Genomic DNA, 12,746 nt, shown 5'->3' with positions numbered 1-12,746 from the left:
AACTATCTGCCTTTGCTAAACTTCCAAAGAACAAATTCAGGGAAGCGAGTTAACTAGACCAGGCAGCAAGAAGCTTGCAAAATCTGGAGACTTTCGATCGAGTGATTTCCCTGCGCTGTATTGCAAAATTGAGAATTGCACAGCAGGACTTAAAAAGCCGAGTTCAAAGAGGGTTTCCTCTACTCGTCTACGAGAGGAAATCTCCTGGCCACGTGTGGGGATCCCACACATGGGGCTATTACAAAAGAGAAAGGGGGAAACCCAGTTTAACTGCCAAGTTAAACCCATGTCAATTAAACTGGAGAGAGTGGAAAGGAAAGGTAGAGGCAAGGAGGAAGAGAGAAGACAGGAGAGAGAGGGAAGTAAAAAGGGAGAGGAGAAGGAGAAAGGAGGAGTGGGAAGAGGAGAAGGAGAGAGGTAGGGGGAGTAGAGAAGAGAGGGATGGCAGAGGGAAGAAAGGAGGTACGGAGGAGGAGAGAGGGAGAGGAGAGAGGGAAATAGAAGGGAGAGGAGGAAAAGAAGGAGAGAAAGGAGGAGTGGGAAGAGGAGAAGGAGAGAGGTAGGGGGAGTAGAGAAGAGAGGGATGGCAGAGGGAAGAAAGGAGGTACGGAGGAGGAGAGAGGGAGAGGAGAGAGGGAAATAGAAGGGAGAGGAAAAGAAGGAGAGAAAGGAGGAGTGGGAAGAGAAGAAGGAGAGAGGTAGGGGGAGTAGAGAAGAGAGGGATGGCAGAGGGAAGAAAGGAGGTACGGAGGAGGAGAGAGGGAGAGGAGAGAGGGAAGTAGAAGGGAGAGGAGGAGAAGGAGAGAAAGGAGGAGTGGGAAGAGGAGAAGGAGAGAGGTATGGGGAGTAGAGAAGAGAGGGATGGCAGAGGGAAGAAAGGAGGTACGGAGGAGGAGAGAGGGAGAGGAGAGAGCGAAGTAGAAGGGAGAGGAGAAGAAGGAGAGAAAGGAGGAGTGGGAAGAGGAGAAGGAGAGAAGTAGGGGGAGTAGAGAAGAGAGAGATGGCAGAGGGAGGAAAGGAGGTACGGAGGAGGAGAGAGGGAGAGGAGAGAGGGAAGTAGAAGGGAGAGGAGGAGAAGGAGAGAAAGGAGGAGTGGGAAGAGGAGAAGGAGAGAGGTAGGGGGAGTAGAGAAGAGAGAGATGGCAGAGGGAAGAAAGGAGGTACGGAGGAGGAGAGAGGGAGAGGAGAGAGGGAAGTAGAAGGGAGAGGAAAAGAAGGAGAGAAAGGAGGAGTGGGAAGAGGAGAAGGAGAGAGGTAGGGGGAGTAGAGAAGAGAGAGATGGCAGAGGGAGGAAAGGAGGTACGGAGGAGGAGAGAGGGAGAGGAGAGAGCGAAGTAGAAGGGAGAGGAGAAGAAGGAGAGAAAGGAGGAGTGGGAAGAGGAGAAGGAGAGAGGTATGGGGAGTAGAGAAGAGAGGGATGGCAGAGGGAAGAAAGGAGGTACGGAGGAGGAGAGAGGGAGAGGAGAGAGCGAAGTAGAAGGGAGAGGAGAGAGCGAAGTAGAAGGGAGAGGAGAAGAAGGAGAGAAAGGAGGAGTGGGAAGAGGAGAAGGAGAGAGGTAGGGGGAGTAGAGAAGAGAGAGATGGCAGAGGGAGGAAAGGAGGAACGGAGGAGGAGAGAGGGAGAGGAGATAGGACAGCGGTAAAACAGGGTATAATATGGGTGTATTGAAAGCAGAAGAGCAAAGGATAGCTGTTCTGGATTAAGGAATGATATAATAATGGACAATTCAAAATAATTTCTGTTTAGATGTAATGGTAGACTTGTGCTTATATGTATGAAATTAAAATAAGATAAACTTTCCCCCCAAAAAACAACAAAGATGCTTTTTCAAAAGGCAACTGGACTTTCGTGTTCTTTCCCACCCACCCCCCTTGAAAATGTTTCACTTCGCTTCCAAGGAGCTTCTGCAGTTCTGACTGAACTGACCCCTTGACTGGAAGTCCTGGGACGGGTGTGTGTGTGTGTGTTTGTGTCTCAGAGGAGAAGCGAAACATTTTCAAGGGAAAAAAAGCAAGACAGTTTCTGTTGACTTTTGACACCCCCCCCCCAAAAAAAGAGAGAGAGAGCATCTTTAGGACAACCTGGAGGATTGAGACATTTTGCCAAGTTAAACCACAGTTTCTTGGGTGACCCCCACCCCACCTCTGATCGCGGCATCCGACCGACCTGAAGAGGGAGAGTGTCGTCTGTAATGAAGGATATCTTGAAGTTGCTGCAGACCAGTTTCCCCAGAGGTCGTATTGGCTGGTGTCCGTTGCGATGCATTTCCTCACAAAGTTCACTTCGTTGACCACAATTTCGCCTGGAGAGAGAGAAAAGAAAGTTAGCCGGATCCCTGGATGAAATCAGCGGTTCTTTTTTTTTTTTTTAAGTTTTTTTAAATTTTTTATTACATATTTATAAACAAAAGCATTGTCCGGGTTTCCCCCTTTTACATCTCCTGTTATGCATAGTTCATTTTACATCATATTTTCATTTCGCCTTTCAGTCATCTTATTTTTATGTGAATGTATATCTATAACTGTAAGAGAATAAATGACAGTAAAAATATAAAGCATAATAGAGGTAAATAATATTTGGTCATAAGTAGCTAAGTTTAAATAAATAAAGAAATGTACATAAAAATGGATAACGAATAAGGAGATTATGAACGCAAGATAGAAATGTATAGTAGGGAAAACACTAACTGCAAAGAAACCGATTCGGAACTGCGGTATGATATACGATGGAACTTACTGTTCCTATGTTGTTTGTAAGTTATGTGTTTGTTTTTGTTGATGTGCTTATGTGTTTAAAATAAAAATTTATAAATATATATATATTTAAAAAAAGAATTAATTGAGCTTTACTCCTCGTTCATAAAATGCCAATCCAAAAGAATAGTTTATTTTTAATATTTTTCTATTCCCCGACCTCAAACTTATAAGGACCGAAAGTGAGAAAAAATGCTCTTTCAGGAACAATTCGATTCAATCTGAAAAGTCTCTATTTGCAGGTAATTGAACATTGTCTAAATTTAGCCACAGTCCGGCACCATTCTCCTTCCGTTTTGCAAGCACAAGCTGTTCCAAGCACTGAATGATAATCATGTGCAAATGACTCAAACATGTCAGAGGCAAAAAAAAGAGGCTGCATTTGTTTTCCAAAAACCCAACAACACCCAGCAACACAAATTATATCGGCAGAATCCAGACCAGACTTAAGAGCCACACAAAGTCCTCGGCGAGAGGCATGTAAATCAAAGACACAAATAATCCAGAACAAAGATTTGCTGGGAAACTGGAGCTCTGGCTCAGATGCAAATTATTAAGAAGCGGAGGCAGCATCTGAATTTCATAACACATCAATGTGTTTATTTATTCATCCGGATTTATTAGATGCTGCGTTCCTGAAAGGAAAGGGAACGATTTAGCTGGGCAGAGAGACAGAGAGAGAGAGGGACGGGTTTTGGCAACGAGAGAGGCTTCCAGTCTTGGTTACAATGATCGAACTCAGATTTGTCCTCATTTAACACCCGACTTGAGCATCGTCCTTCTCTAACATCAACCAGGAAATTCCAGAAAGGTCTAACACAGGAAATATCAACATGTTAGCATCTGACATAAAAGGCTGGAATGCGGAGCTGAGGAGAGATGAAAAGAGGGAGGGGGGAATATGGTAAACCTTAAATTTGAAGTGGGGCTCACGGTCAGTAAACGGAGTCAGCCCTGGGGGTGAAATAAGTCGCGGTTCCCTTCTGTAAGTTGGTGGAGATCTGAACCCCAAATGCTTCTGAACTTCATTTACACCATTCACTCTGCAGAAAAGACTTCCATGCCGAAAATGGCCTATAAATAGGAGCGTATTTGCATTTTCTGGGTGGAATGAAGGCGTCTGCCCCAAGCTTTTGTGTTTCGGGATGTGCTACCATTTTCCTTGAGGTTGAAATGCACTTGTTGATTTGACCCTCCTGTTTTAACAAAAGAACTGGTGGGAAAGGAAATTCCAGCCAAAGAATCTGGCTTCTGCAAAGCCACCCTTGGGCTGCAGGATTATAAACTTTATATCTGCTTAGCGTTCGACAAGAGAAGCAAGGGAGAAAGAAAGGCCTTCCTTTACTTGACAGTGGAGAACGACTGTTACCTACCGATGTTAAAGCTTTGTTAAAGGAACGTTAAAGCCTTCCCTTTGCTCATTCTTTAGGGCAGTGGTTCCCAAACTTGGCAACTTTAAGACTTGTGGACTTCAACTCCCAGAATTCTCCAGCCAGCAGAGTTGGGAGTTGAAGTCCACAAGTCTTAAAGTTGCCAAGTTTGGGAACCACTGCTTTAGGGAAGTAGAAGGGTAGGATCAATCACAGCTCACAGATCCCTTCTGCATTTTAAGTTGATGTTGTGCAATTCTACTGTCAATGTTTTGATGGGTACGTTGCCAACAAAAATATCTGATGTCTAAAGGCACAGCGAAAGTCCATTTAGTAAGCAATGAAGAGGAAAGTCCTCTATGGACCTCACATTCTAGGTCAGAGGTGTGTGTGTGTTTGTGTGTGTCTTCAAACTTGGCAACTAAGCTAGTTGAGGAATTCTGGGAGTTAGAAGTCCCAGGGTGGAAGTTTGAACTTCCAGATTTGCAAGACTGATGCCAGCTCTGCCAGGTAAAACCAGGCGAGGGAACACGGATTAGACTGATTAATTCTGTTTGATTGGAAGGCTACTGTAAGCAAATCTTGGCATCTTGCGGATTTTAGCTGGCGATCCTGGACACACAGCAGTCCGCTAGGATTATATAATATTTGGGTGGGAAACGTGCTTAAAACCCTAACTTTACAATCTCCTGCCAATGGAGCTTTGCTGTGGTGACCTCATGGAGATGCCCACCAAATGCAGAGAAGAGTAACGAAGAGGATTAGGGGAATGGAGGCTAAAACATATGAAGAACAGTTGCAGGAACTGGGGATGTCTAGTTTAACAAAAAGAAGGACTAGGGACAATGATATCCCTAGAATAAAAAGAAGGACATGATATCAATGTTCCAATATCTCAGGGGTTGCCACAAAGAAGAGGGAGTCAAACTATTCTCCAAGGCACCTGAGGGCAGAACAATCAGCAATGGGTAGAAACTAATCAAGGAGAGAAGCAACTTAGAACTAAGGAGGAATTTCCTGACAGTTAGAACAATTAACCAGTGGAACAACTTGCCTCCAGAAGTTGTGAATGCTCCAACACTGGAAGTTCTTAAGAAGATGTTGGACAACCATTTGTCCGAAATGGTGTAGGGTTTCCTGCCTAGGCAGGGGGTTGGACTAGAAGACCTCCAAGGTCCCTTCCAACTCTGCTATTCTATTCTATTCTAAATATTCTTGGCCACCTTATGGAGTTTACCTGCAGAAACCTTGAAAAAGCTGGGGATTAATTCAATAACTGCAGATCTAACAGGCTTCACGAAAAGCATTGCAAAAGTGGGGAGGACATGGTTGCAAGAAGGGAGGAGAGAAACGGCCCACTTGTGACCTTCAAGGCTGCCAGAATGAGATAAGGAATCAGAGTTAACTCAAAAAGGGTATTTTTTTTCCTTTTACGTTGCCCAATCATTTAGCACGAGAAAGTCCTCTTCTCCCCTTCAGGCAACTGAATTTAGGAATATCTCTCTCCAGCTCACAACTGCCTCCCCCTCTCCCCTTGTTACGCAACCACATTCCCCATAAAGGCCACGTTTCTCTGAAAAATTACATCATCCTTTTAAAATTTATGGCCGGCTTAGGATTTTCAAGATAAGGTGCCTGTCTGGACAAGATTCCTTTGAGATCTTAGCATCTGCTCACTCTCTTCCCATGGCCAGTACTAGGAAAACCCACGGACATAGGTAGAGAAACCAAAGGCATCAATGCAAGAGAGGGACAAGCATGGGAAGCTCCTCTCTGCTGGTGGCATGATTATTTAGTTAAAAGTTTGCTCGAGTAACTCAAAAGTCACTCCCCAAATTCAAATCTACCCAAGCGTCACTCTGTGCAACTGATAGGCTAAGCCAGTGTTTCTCAACCTTGGCAACTTTTAAGATGGGTAGACTTCAACTCCCAGAATTCTGGGAGGTGAAACCCACCCAAGTTGCTGGCTGGGAAATTCTGGGAGTTGAATTCCCCAGCCATCTTCAAATGACTAGCTGCGGAATTCTGGGAGTTGAAGTCCACCAACTTTAAGCTGCTGAGGTTGAGAAACACCGCCTTAGCCTACAGAATTCTTATTCCAACCGACCATTCGGAGCAAGAAAGCGTTAAGAAAAACATCTTCAACACTCAATGCTCTCTTCTCGACTTGCATTCAACTCTTTGCAAGTTTAATGCAAAATATCTGCGCGTCCAGAAACAGCCAATGAATATTGGCAGACATTTGTTAGATTGTCTTTATTGTCTCCCCGATTCGTAGCAGGAAGCAGCTTCTCCGTCTGCAATGAGCTTTGGGGGATTTTATAGCAGATAACCGAGCAGCTGGAGAGGAGAAAATCCCTCTCCTTTGCACCGTCAGGCTAAAGCAGGCACAATCCTCCTCCATCCCCGTGGGTTATTTGCAGAAGTAAAGGTCACAAGCCTGCCGGGCGCTTTAATTTTGCGCCCAGTGCCAACTGGCAAAGAAAGGAATACAGCTCTCCTTTCTTCCTTCGTGGAAGTGGGAAGAAGCCGTCTGCTTGAAAGCAGATGATCAGGTTTGGCGAATAAATCCCAAATATGCATCGTTTAAAAAGGACCGCTTCTGAAAGCCAGAGGGCCTTCGAAGGGAGAAAATCAACTGGACAGGTGACCTGTTGCAATAGGTAGAACAAAGAGCCACAGAGGTACAACGTTCGTGCTTGGCCAGTCAAAGGAAGAGAGGAACATTGTGGTTTGTGAAAAGGAGCAACAAACACCGAAAAAGGAAATCAGGCCCTTAAGGAACAACTGGAGTCTTGCAATCTCTTAAAAGGCTCAGTCTGGAATGTTTACACCTGTCTGGAATGTTTACCTGGTAGGAGGGCAGGCTCCAGTTTCTTAAGTCGGGGCTCCGGAATGATCTTGTCTTCAGCCTGAAAAACAGGAGGAGAAGGGCAAAAATATGCCACAATAAATAAAATAAACTGAATTCAGGTCAATTCAATTCAATTCAATTTATTACATTTATATGCTGCCCTTTTCCCCCGGAGGGGACTCAGGGCGGCTCACAACTCAACCAGGGAAGGGGAATACAGACAAAAATTTTTAAAAAAAACAAAGCATAACACTACATAATTTAAAACATACGACAGCCATACCATTCGAGACGGGGGCAACAGCTCTTTAGCCCCAGGCCTGCCGGAATAGCCAGGTTTTAAGGGCTTTGCGGAAGGCCTGGAGGGTGGTGAGGGTGCGAATCTCCACGGGGAGTTCGTTCCAGAGGGTCGGAGCAGCCACAGAGAAGGCCCTCCTCCGGGTAGTTGCCAGTCGGCATTGGCCGGCGGATGGAATTCGGAGGAGGCCTAATCTGTGGGATCTAATCGGTCTAGTGGAGGTAATTGGCAAGGTCATCCTTGACTCATATAGCGACTGTTTGGAATTACAACAGCATTGGGGGGGGAAAAGTCCTCGCACATACAACTTTTCCTGCATTCCCAGACAACGTGATTTAAAATTTGGGCGGTTGGCAACTGGAATTTAGGATGCTTGCAGCATCCTGGAGGTCACATAAGCACCAACAGCAACCTTCCCAGCCATCTTCCCACCACAGAAGTTGGGAGAGAAGCCAGATTCACTTAACGACGAGGTGATTTACTGAGCAGTTGCAGTGATTTGCTTAACAACCATGGCCAAAAAAAAGGTCCTTAACATTGGGCATGACTTAGGTTAACCATTTCCTGGCTTAACAACAGAAAAACTAGTTCCAATTGCGGTTGTGCGTTGAGGTCTACCTGCGCTGGGCTGGCTGGGGATTCTGGGTGTTGAAAGTCTTAAAGTGAAGCAACTGTAGGGACAGAGCAACCACAGAATTCAGAAAGGACCACCCTAACACTGGAGCATTAAGTGATTCGTAAAAGTGACCCAGCCGGTTTGAGCCACCCTGGTGTCCGCTTTCCTTTGTCTCTCCGAATTTTCTTTGTGTCCCTTCTTTTAAAACCAGCCAACTCCATCCAAAACGTTTTGGAATTCAGAGGCTTCCCCCAACAATAAAGCTTTGCTGCTTTATTTACCCTCAAGGCTCTTTTCATTCTGAAGTACCCTTTCCAAAAATAACTCCTTGGCTTGTTACAATAATTAGTTATATGCACACTTTGAGCCTGACAATGAAAACAGGGCATTTCCGTAAACGAAAACCCTAATCCAGGAGCATCTTATTTTTCCAAAGAGAGTCTCGGTTGGATTTTGAACCTCTGGGTTGACTTTCTCGTGAATTTAAAGAACTGGAGAATTTAAATGAGGAGGAGCTGCACATCCACAAGGCTAAATACGAATTTTACTTTCCAGGGCGTTTATTTCATTAGGCGACTATGACCAAAAAAAAACCCCTCCACCTCTTTCTTTAATGTTGCAAAGGCACAAAATCCCTGCAAGGCAAACTCTGTGGCTCAAGGTGTGTTTATCCCTCAGATCTTATCAATCCAATGGACTAACTTCTCGCCCCCACTTTTAACTTTTCAGAATTGCCACCTGATGCTTGGCTGGCCTTTTCTCCTGGCTAAGCGGCTCTTAAGAAAACCAGCTTTGCTAACAGGAATAAACCGGCCCTGCTAAAAGAAACCCATGCACACTTTTGCAGTGTGTGTGTGTTTGTGTGTGTGTGTGTAAACACAAGATGTTAAACTGGAGATCTCCCTGGGTTGGCAGTGGTCCAGCACAAGTATCTCTATGGCCAAGCCTGGAATAGAGGGGTGGCTTCCAAAGAGACCCCCCCACCCACCCACTCACCATCCAGGACAAGGTTAAGTGAGAGGGGCACCCTGGGCTTAACACCCACCCCGGGTGGGGAGTCTTCCCCGTCCTTGCAATCGCGGGGCTGCCTGCAATTAATGCGGGGGGGGGACCCCTGCCCAGAGAGGGGGGGAAGGAAAAGGGGGTCTTCTTGTGGGGGGGGAGGGGGTCTTCCTTTCTAGGGACCCAGGGATCACCGAGGGAGGAGACGGGGGGCGTCTGGGCGAGCAGGTGAGTCACCGCCACCTTTTGCAATTGCAGAGGAGGTTGGGGGGGGGGGCTTTTAAAGACCCCCACCCACACCCAGGGGTGGGCATGGAGGGGCTCGGCTGCAAAGGGAACCTTCCCCCGGGTGGGCTGCGAGGGTCTGCTCGGGTGGGGGGGGGGAGGAAAGAGTCCCTTCCAGCCCCCCTCCTGTCCCCGCACAGGTGAGTCTCCCGGACCCGGAGGAGGACGAAGGGAGGCGGGAGGGAGAGCCGACCCCCCCTGGGGGCAGCCCCGGGCCTGGAGGGAAAGAGGGGGGGGGACGGTGGGGGGGTGAAGAAGGCGGCCCCGGGCCGTGGGGCGCGAGACGGGACCCTCCCCTCCCCCCCCCCGCGGCGCTTACCTGCGGCAACAGGTACGATTTGAAGGTGGCTTTGGGGGCTCGGAGGGAAAACATGACGGCGGCGGCGGAGGCGGCGGGTCCCCAAGCAGGCAGGCCGGCCCTGGTCGCTCTCCCCGGCAGCGCCGGGCGGGGTTCGACGCCCCACCTCGCTGGGCAGGGCCGCGAGCGCGCCCCACCCCTTCCCCGCTCCGCCTCCTCCGGCCGAGGCGGCGGAGCAACTGAGCGCCGCCGGGAGGGAAGGAGCGCCTCGGGCTGGCGGAGCCACGCCCCCCGACGGGGAGGGGGAGGAGTCACTGCGAGGGCAGAGCCAACGGGGAGCGCGGAGGAGGAGGAGGAGGAGGCGTAAGCCCCGCCTCTTTTTGTCTCCTAGCAACCGCGGGGAGTCTCTGGGTGGGCGGGGGAAGGCCGCGCGAAGGAGGAGGAGGAGGCGGTGCTCGCGGACGGCAGACCGGGAGGGACAAAACAAATCAGATGGGTTTTTTTTTTTCCCCTCCCCTCTCCATTTTTAAACGCGACGCTAAATCAGGTCGCGCGTGCTGCCTGGGGAATTCTGGGAGTTGAAGTCTTTTAGAGTCGCCCAATTTGAGAAATACGGGTTGAGGTGGAAAAACCAAGATTTAAAGGTTAACTTTCAAAGAAAAGGAAGGTTGCCAGAATCTGGATTGCTAGCATTGGGGTGGCCAACAGGTGGCAGCAAAGCCATTCTTGTGTGCAGCTGCTGCCCTCTAGGGGTCCTCTGGATTTTTGCAGTCCAAATCTGACCAATAATAAATCAGAAGCAGTTCCTAAATAAATAAAGAGTTTCTCTAGCTTAAAAGCATTCAGCATCCTCTTGAATTCCCATAGGCCAGATATAAGACAGCTCTGCATCTTAGACGTTCATTGAGTCTGGCAGATTTTCCAATTAAGCCAGCAGGAGCCCTCAATTCCAAAGTTGCAATTGACCCCTGGGTTAAAGCAACAAAATGCCCGGCCATGTGAGGGCTCAGCTGGATGGCGTTGGTTGGGAAATGTTCTCCTTGAGTTTGCAAGCTTTCATCCCACGCATTCAAACCCATCCTGGATGTTCTCCAGAGAAGTTTCTTTGGCAGTTTTAAAGACACAGACGTGAAAAAAATATATTAACAATTTTAGATTTCAACCTGTTTGTTTTAAGAGGAGAAAACTCCTCTCAACATCTCGGGATGAGCACAGCTTATGTTTGCAACAGAATGGAGAACAGAGAGAACAAGAAAGAGAGAAAAATGCAAGGAGGAAGAAGCCCCTTCTAAATCCCTTCCTGAATTGGCTGGGGAATTCTGGGAGTTGAAGTCCACCCATCTTGAAGTTTTTTTAAGGTTGAAAAACACTGGTCCAAGGGACAGCACTCCATCTCCAAGGGGTTGGGTGGATCTTTTTGGCTAGAAATGATGGCATCCAGGCTGGGGAATTCTGGGTGTTGACGTCCATCCTACTGAAAGTGGCCAAGATTGAAAAAACACTTAAGATATTTTTACTGCTTATGAACATCTAATGAAAAGCCCTGGGGAATTCCCTTCACAAATGGACATTCCCCAAAAGTAACTCTAAACCTTTGGCCCATTCTGGGTGAAAAATTAACTTCTGCATTCCACTAAACCTAAATCATCTCTTACTTAAATAAACCATTTACTTTCTTTGTAACAACCCCAAAATATTATTTGGGGAAGGGCGGGAGAGAAGCATCCTTGTAGAAAGTAGAAGGGGAAATCAGAACCTCGTGAGGTTGCTTGTCTGTAAAATTAGAGAGATTCTTGCAGGAGTTGCGAATAACGCCAAAGACTTCATCTTTGAACCATGAATGGGCTCACTACTCTAGAAACCAACATAATAGAAACCCATTTATCTAACCTCCATCCATCCTATCAGAGAGGCAAAGTGCCTGGAATGGGTTGGGTGGTACATGGGAAGTTGAGAGAAGGTGCCTAAAATGCAAGGGATCCACGACTTCTCCAATCCATAGCTGCGGCTCTTGTCTGGGGAAAGTGGGCCCACAGATCTAGCATCTCGGTCAGGGGTAGCCAACCGTGTGAACTTTGTGGACTTCCACTCCCAGAATTCCCCAGCCTTCCTTCCAGGCTGGGGAATTCTGGGCGTTGAAGTCCACAAATCATAAAGTGGCCAAGGTTGGATACCCCCATCCTAGGTGAATTAAGTTGCTAGAGCTACACATTTTGATGGCTTCTGCATCAATATGGACCGTCGATTGCTTCGTGGGGGCAGAAATGGATTGTGTCAACCTTCTCCAGTTCCCAGCCCATTCCAAGTTCTCCAACACTTGTGTTTTCCACCATCGCTTCAACCCTGTTTGCCAAGCCCAGCTCTTGGGAGCTGGTGGTCTCCAGAGCTTCTTTCTATCCCAGGAGCAACCCAACTCTGATTGGCCGGAGTACCTGGGATTCCTTCTCAACATCCCTCCATCAACTGCCCCTTCTCTTCCATTGGTCGTGTCTGCCATTTTGGCAAGGTGGCTGCTTGCTCACAGTTGGTCCTTCTTTGAATAACCTCATGGTTGATCCAATGATGGATCTGGTTGGTGAACTAGGCTCAACCCTGGGATCTCAAGCTCCACTCATCTCTTCATATTTCCCAATGGCTAGCTGAAAACATGCCCTCTTTGCTTTCCCATCCCATGCCCAAAAAAACTGCAAAGCTACCCTTCTTTTTCCTTTATTTTTTTTTAAGCATCTTTAAGCAGCCATGGAGGATCGTGGCTAGAGGAAGCTGAACTATCCGATGCTCCTCACTGCAAAGATTCCATGAAAATGCCATAAAGAATAAAAGAAGAGCTTTTTCCCCTTGGCTTCAGTCGTGGTAGCATGATGCCAGAAGGAGGAAAGAGAAAACAGAAAATGTTTTGCACTGGTATCAAAGGAGATCATACTGGGAAGGGCTCCTGGGGAGAGGGGGAGGATGGACATTCAAGGTGTCTCTGTATGCAAATATTTGGGGAGGGGAAGGGAAGGGGAGGGGAGGGGAGGGAGGGAAGAAATATTAAGCTGTCATTCCATCATGTCTGCTCATCTTTCTTCATCTCTGCTGTGTTTATCCATTCACTGAGTCCCCAAGTTGGAAGAGGAAATGGAAACCATCACGTTGGTTCCACTGCTCAATTCTGGGTACAGATGAAAGCTTCTCCAACAGACCAGCTGTCTAGCCTGTGCTGGACCACCTCCAATGAAGTGGACTCTGCTCTTCTCTTGGTCATTGGTTCTTGTACCGCTGAGGAG

At 47.5% G+C, this 12,746-nt stretch overlaps 1 protein-coding gene across 1 annotated transcript in view; it reads right to left on the bottom strand.

Moving 5' to 3' along the window:
* The window catches only part of LOC116518985 (myotubularin-related protein 10-like), a 28,715-nt gene extending 19,000 nt beyond the window's left edge, over positions 1-9,715 (bottom strand). Inside the window, 4 exon segments of the mRNA XM_032232567.1 lie at positions 2,168-2,226; positions 2,229-2,303; positions 6,976-7,036; positions 9,499-9,715. Coding sequence (XP_032088458.1) covers positions 2,168-2,226; positions 2,229-2,303; positions 6,976-7,036; positions 9,499-9,552 — 249 coding nt within the window. The 5' untranslated portion in view covers positions 9,553-9,715.
* Positions 9,716-12,746: the final 3,031 nt, after the last annotated feature.

This window comes from Thamnophis elegans, chromosome 16 (assembly GCF_009769535.1).
Source record: "Thamnophis elegans isolate rThaEle1 chromosome 16, rThaEle1.pri, whole genome shotgun sequence".
Taxonomy (NCBI): domain Eukaryota; kingdom Metazoa; phylum Chordata; class Lepidosauria; order Squamata; family Colubridae; genus Thamnophis; species Thamnophis elegans.
The sequence above is the reverse complement of the archived record's forward strand: the minus strand, read 5'-3'. Positions and strand labels throughout refer to the sequence as shown.